At 61.3% G+C, this 5,397-nt stretch overlaps 1 protein-coding gene across 1 annotated transcript in view; it reads right to left on the minus strand.

The window, feature by feature from the left end:
- Nucleotides 1–1,429: 1,429 nt before the first annotated feature.
- NACA (nascent polypeptide-associated complex alpha subunit) overlaps nt 1,430–5,397 on the minus strand; it is a 4,156-nt gene continuing 188 nt past the window's right edge. Inside the window, exons 2-8 of the mRNA XM_009282288.1 lie at nt 5,215–5,392; nt 3,590–3,675; nt 3,388–3,465; nt 2,732–2,878; nt 2,327–2,455; nt 1,820–1,942; nt 1,430–1,558 (exon numbers count right to left, since the gene is read on the minus strand). Coding sequence (XP_009280563.1) covers nt 1,544–1,558; nt 1,820–1,942; nt 2,327–2,455; nt 2,732–2,878; nt 3,388–3,465; nt 3,590–3,675; nt 5,215–5,392 — 756 coding nt within the window. The 3' untranslated portion in view covers nt 1,430–1,543. The remainder of the gene's footprint in view (nt 1,559–1,819; nt 1,943–2,326; nt 2,456–2,731; nt 2,879–3,387; nt 3,466–3,589; nt 3,676–5,214; nt 5,393–5,397) is intronic.

Below are 5,397 nucleotides of genomic sequence, written 5' to 3' on the forward strand. Positions count from 1 at the left end.
TGTGTCGCCATGCCGGCCCCGAGCCCCCGGCACCGCCGCAGAGAGGGACGCTGGTGCTAGGCCTTCCCCGGAGCACATGCCTCACCGAAAAAAGAGGCGGCTTCGCCCAGGAGACGCGGAGTGATTCACGCCAAAGGCATCTCGGCTCATCGCAAGGAGCACGGACGCTGCTCCCAGTGAGCGGCACTTGGGAACGCCAGCCCCCGCCCGCCAGCCGAGCAACCGGATCCTAAAACCCCGGGGCCAAATCAAAGGTTAAGTCCTGCTCATGCGGGCAGTCGGGAAAGAGCACGGGGGAATTGAGCATGGTACCGATGAAAACTCAGCTCTGCACCGAGCAGACGGGGCCTCTCCAGGCCTCCCTCCTGCCCGTGGCCTCTGAATTCAACCTCTCGGAGCTGGAAGCTGCTCCGAAATCCCATTGCTGCTCCCTGGGCCAGCAGCTCTCCAGTTTCTTTATTAAAACTGTCGAGACACCGCTGCGCAAGCCTCCCACTCAATCCCTCCGACTCGGGCTTGGCTGCAGCCGTCCTCCCCCACGGCCCCTCGCGCTGCCGGCCCCCGGCAGGCGGGAGCTCTGCCCGCCGGCCCTGGCACCGGCAGGCTGCCTGGTAACGAAGGGCTCCCAGCCGGCATCGCCCGCTTATTTCCTCTCGGGCTTCTCGCTGGCTGCCTGCGCTGCCATGTCGCTCATCAGCTTTAATGAGCTGTTCCAGAGGCCAGTTTTTATGGCACAGGGGAGAAAAAATGCTGCTAAACGACAGCAAGGTGCCCATTTTCCCAGCTCCAGCCTCTGCATTTCGTGAGGCTCGGGGCTGCGGGTGGGCAGATGTCAGCTCGCTCCCCTGCGAGTGGGGGGAGACTCTGTCCGTGAGCAAACAGCAGCTTTCTGGGTAAGCACAGGCTTCCCGTGGGCCCGACCAAGCGCAGCCCCTTCTGCCACTCAGCCCTGCCGCACCGCACGAACCCAGCAAAGCAGCAGGTTGAAAAGGCAGGACTGAACCCGGCCAAGCCTCAGCCTCCCTTCGGATCAGGCTGGAAGATGTGCGATGCCCCAATCCATCCCTGTCCCACGGCTGCAGGGAAGCGAGGGAGAAGCCCACGGTCACTGAACGGACCACCCCCCCGGGGAGATGAAGGAGGCGACACCCCACAGTGGACTCCTCGCCTCCCATCTGGGACCTCCCGCCACCTACGGAGGGAGACTGCCTAGGCTGAGCCCAGCATCCCAGTCACGGTGCTGACTCTGGGGCTTGCGGCCAGCCGACCTTCGGGTCAGGAAGGAAATGAGGGAACGGGCAGGTGTTCTTCCGCTGGGGCGGGACGGGACAGGGTATCGGGGCTGAGATCTTCCCGGGAGGAAGGCTCCACCCTGGGGCCTCGGCTACCAGGGAGGGGAGAGCAGCAAAGCCAACACGGGGCAGAAAGTGTTCACCAACAATAAGCCACAACTTTTATTAATTGATAGAAATAGTACAAATTTTAAATTTAGTTGCATTTTGCTCTTCTCTGAAACACCAAAAAAGGCTCCTCCCTCTGGCAGCTACATCGTCAACTCCTGCAGAGAGAAGAAAGGCATGTTAGGAGCCAGCCTTGCCGGCGGCACGGAGCCCCACAGCCCGGCCTCTGACCCGTGGAGGGGTCCAGTGCCACGGCTGCAGGTGGGAAGAACGTCCCTCTGCTCGTGGCCCCGAGCTCACGCCGTGCTTGCAGCAGTGGGGAACTACACGCTGCACATCTCCCCCCCAGGGACGTCCCACCGCAAACCGTTCTCCCTCCTCCCTGGGGGCCAGGCCCGCCCAGCCAGGCAGACACTCACCATTATAGCATTTACAATATCGTTACTGTTGTTCTTCAGGGCACGGACTGCCTTTGCTCGAGACACATTCGCCTGGGACATCACCAGCTCAATGTCTTTCACCTCGACGCCGGTTTCGTCAACCTAAAGGAGACAGAGCCCGGGATTCACACCAGCCTGACGCACGGTTTGCTCCGTGCCTGGCAGAGGAAAATGGGATTGTCTGGATGGGGACAGCTCCCATTCAAGGCCACGCAGACGGAAGCTGGGAGGCAAGACCGGGCACTGCCCAGCCCTGGGGACAGTCCCCTGGCAGTGCCCGGGACCAGATCCTCCAGGGGAAGGACCCTGCGCTCCCTTTGCCATCACAGCGAAGACGTGGATGAGGGAAAGAAAAACACGGGTCTTAACACAAACTCCAGACGCTTTGCAGGACGAGCATTAATCCAGTGGGCCTGCAGCCCAGCGGCTGGCTCAGGTCCGCAGTGAAGCGCCCAGCCCCACAGAGACAGGCTGGGGAAGGCGTACCTCTTCTTCCTCGCTCTCCTCCTGCACGGTGGGGGTCTGTGTGTTTTCCTGGATGTTTGAAACAGCTTCTCCTTGCACTTTGAACTTTTCGGCAGCTGCCAGCTGGGCCTGCTGGGACAGGTCTTCGATCTGGAGGGAAGAAGCGTAAATGAGGCCAGCCCGGCACAGAGTGGAATGTCAGCACACAGGCTCAGAGAGCCGCAGCTGTGCTCCCCGTGCTGCAGCAGTGCCAGCACATCGAACGGCTCTGCCGCACAACCCAGCCAAGAAGCCAGCTCTCGACACGGACCCCAGGCCTGCCGACATCCCTTGGGGGGGCACACAGCAGCTGGGACCTGTGGCCTGCTGCTCCGCTGCCGCAAGCACGGATTAACGCGGCTGCCAGACACTATGCAGTCAGCTCACCTTCGCTTCGCCAAAGACTATGTAGGTGTCTGACGCTGGGCTCTTGTACACGTCTGGCTTTGTGATGACGAAGAGGATGTTCTTAGATTTCCGGATGGTGACTCTGGTTACTCCTGTCACCTGGCGAAGGCCCAGTTTAGACATTGCCTGAAAAACATGAGAGAAAGGTAAGCGAGGGAAAGAAGAGTTACTGAGACAGTGCAGCCCATGAAAAGATGCGTCCGCTCATCTGCCCTCCAGAGACCTGGGTCCAGTGATCAGTGCGCTCACGCAAATGAAAACGTGCATTGTACTGCTGCAGAGAAGCATTCCCGGGCTTTTCGCCTGACACTGCACTGGGAGCCTGGGAGGGAACTCTCTAGTCCCAGGACTGGTGAGATCCATAGCATGACCTCAAGCCCCTCCAGACACAAGGATTTTGCCTGTGAAGGGGGCATCCCCCTGCCCGGGGGCCCGACAAGGGCAGAAAGTCACATAAACCTCTCTCAGCTCCCGAACAGCGGCGGGAGGTGAGGAGCTGCAGCCCTGAACAGGGTTCATGGGGCGAAGACCCCAGCACTCGGGGATACCGTGCCAGACCCCGAGGCAAAGCTCAGCTGTCCATGGGCAGCCTGTTTGCTGCATACAGGTTTGGTCCATCCATCATCCCACCTCACCTTCCGTGCTTTCTTTTCACTCCGGCTCTGTTTTGCTTTGCTAACGGGTTCTTCATCTATTTCAGCTGCTGCTGCAAGCTGCAAGGAGAGAAAACAAGGGGGACCCATCACAATCCCGAGGCGGCGGTGCACAGCACCAGCAGGGATCCTGCTCTGCTGCTGCTGGGCGCAGGGACGCGCTGGCGCGTGCTGCCTGCCCTACCTGTGCCTGCTGTGTTGTGGCCTGTGTGGAGTCTTGCTCTTCGAGCTCTGGTACGGATTCATCACTGTCAGACTCTGTTCCGGACCCTACAGAAACAAACACACATCACTCTTTCCAGCTCAGGTAGGTCCAGGGGACACAGCAAGATTAAAGAACCACACTGCTTCGGTGTAGCCTTTGCTGCTGGGGGTTCCGAGTGCTGACACAGTTTCCAGTCAGCATGGTTAAGTGGTATCTGGTGGAAGGAGCTCTCCCTGCAACCCCCAACGCCATCAGCAGCGGGTGGCACTAGAGCCTCTTCCGAGCACTCTCACCACGGTGGAAGCTCCCCTTCGGCAGCAGGGAGAACCTGCACCAGCAGCTGGCCCAGGCTGGGCTGCGCTCCTGCCGGGTGCCAGAGCACTGTGGGTGCCCGGAGGCTCGCTCCGCAACACTGACTCCCCAGGAGGCAGCCCCAGCCTGAGTCGCTCCCTCAGTTTGAGGCACCTCGCTGGCCAGTGTGGCAGCACGGCTCGAGGAGCACAGGGCGGCACTCCCCGGGCAGTGAGTCAGCAGCAGCACGGCGCTGACAGGGACTCCCTCGGTTCCCCTCGAACCTGTTCAGGCAGCAGTGAAGCTCGGGTTGCAGAAGCTCAGACACACGGCACGGAAACGAGACCCAATTCACTGAGCCTTTGGGGCTGCTGCACCTTTCCGTGACTTCACTACAGGGGACGATTTGCAATTACCTTGGAAAGCCCCATCAGGGAACTGTGTCTTTGGATGCTCAGGTTGGCCTCTGTGCCAGGTCCTGAAAGCTGCCAGAGCCGGGGAGGCTCAGAGGGCTGCCAGCTCCTGTGCCACTGCTGCAGCGCCACGATTAGCTTGCGAACCACGGCACAACCGTGTCTGACCATGCGGGAGTGAATGAAGCAGAGCCGGGTATCTCCAGCCTTGGAGGAGGCCGGAGGGTGACCACGACGCCCTCTCATGCAGCCATTACCTGAATTCAGTCCCGTTTCCTTCCCTGGAAAGGGCCTCTGTGCCCACGGCCACGCTGAGCACGCAGGAGCCCTCGGCAAAGCTCTCTGCAGGCTGTCGGTGCGTGCCAAGGGGATCCCAACAGTTCGGGCAGGCAAAGGAGTTTCCCCAGAGTGCGGGGACATGCCTGTTTTGGCACCAGCACTGCCCGCAGCTTCCCTCCGCTGGCGGACGGATACGGGGAAAACCATGGTAGACGCCAGACACACACAGTGGGGTACAGGCATGTGGCAGCTCTTCCCAGAGTCTCAGTGTGAAGCCAGCTCAGGCAACAGTCGCAGCGCCCACGCCACAAGCCACACTGTGCTCCGTGCCCGAGAACACGCGTTAGTGACACCGACCCGCTGGCACTGGACCATGCCGAGCCCTGACCTGTCCGATCCCGTGGCTGCGGGGCGTCTCCCCTCCCCGCTCCCCGGCTCCTCGGGCAGGTTCAGCTCAGTCTGGCATGGTTCAGGCCTGCCTCAGCCGCGGCACTTCCACAGACTACTTGTCTAGACTGACACACCAAGCGACGTAGGGGCACCTGGGCCCCGTCTCCGGGTTAGTATCCAGTGGGCAGCCAGTGACACTCCATGCACACGGCAAACCGAGGTGGCAAATACCCTTGTCATTCTTCAGGGCAGGCTGCTTAGCCGGAGGAGCAGGGGCCTCAGCGGGGGCCACGGCTGCTCGGGGAGAGAGGTCCACCAGGATGGGCTGCACCGGCGGCTCGGCAGCGGGCAGCTCTGGGGGGATCAGAGGCGGCAGGTCGTCGTCGTCAATGGCAGCGCTGACAGGGGCCGGGG

The sequence above is a fragment of the Aptenodytes forsteri genome, unplaced genomic scaffold, assembly GCF_000699145.1.
Source record: "Aptenodytes forsteri isolate BGI_AS27 unplaced genomic scaffold, ASM69914v1 Scaffold373, whole genome shotgun sequence".
Lineage (NCBI taxonomy): Eukaryota > Metazoa > Chordata > Aves > Sphenisciformes > Spheniscidae > Aptenodytes > Aptenodytes forsteri.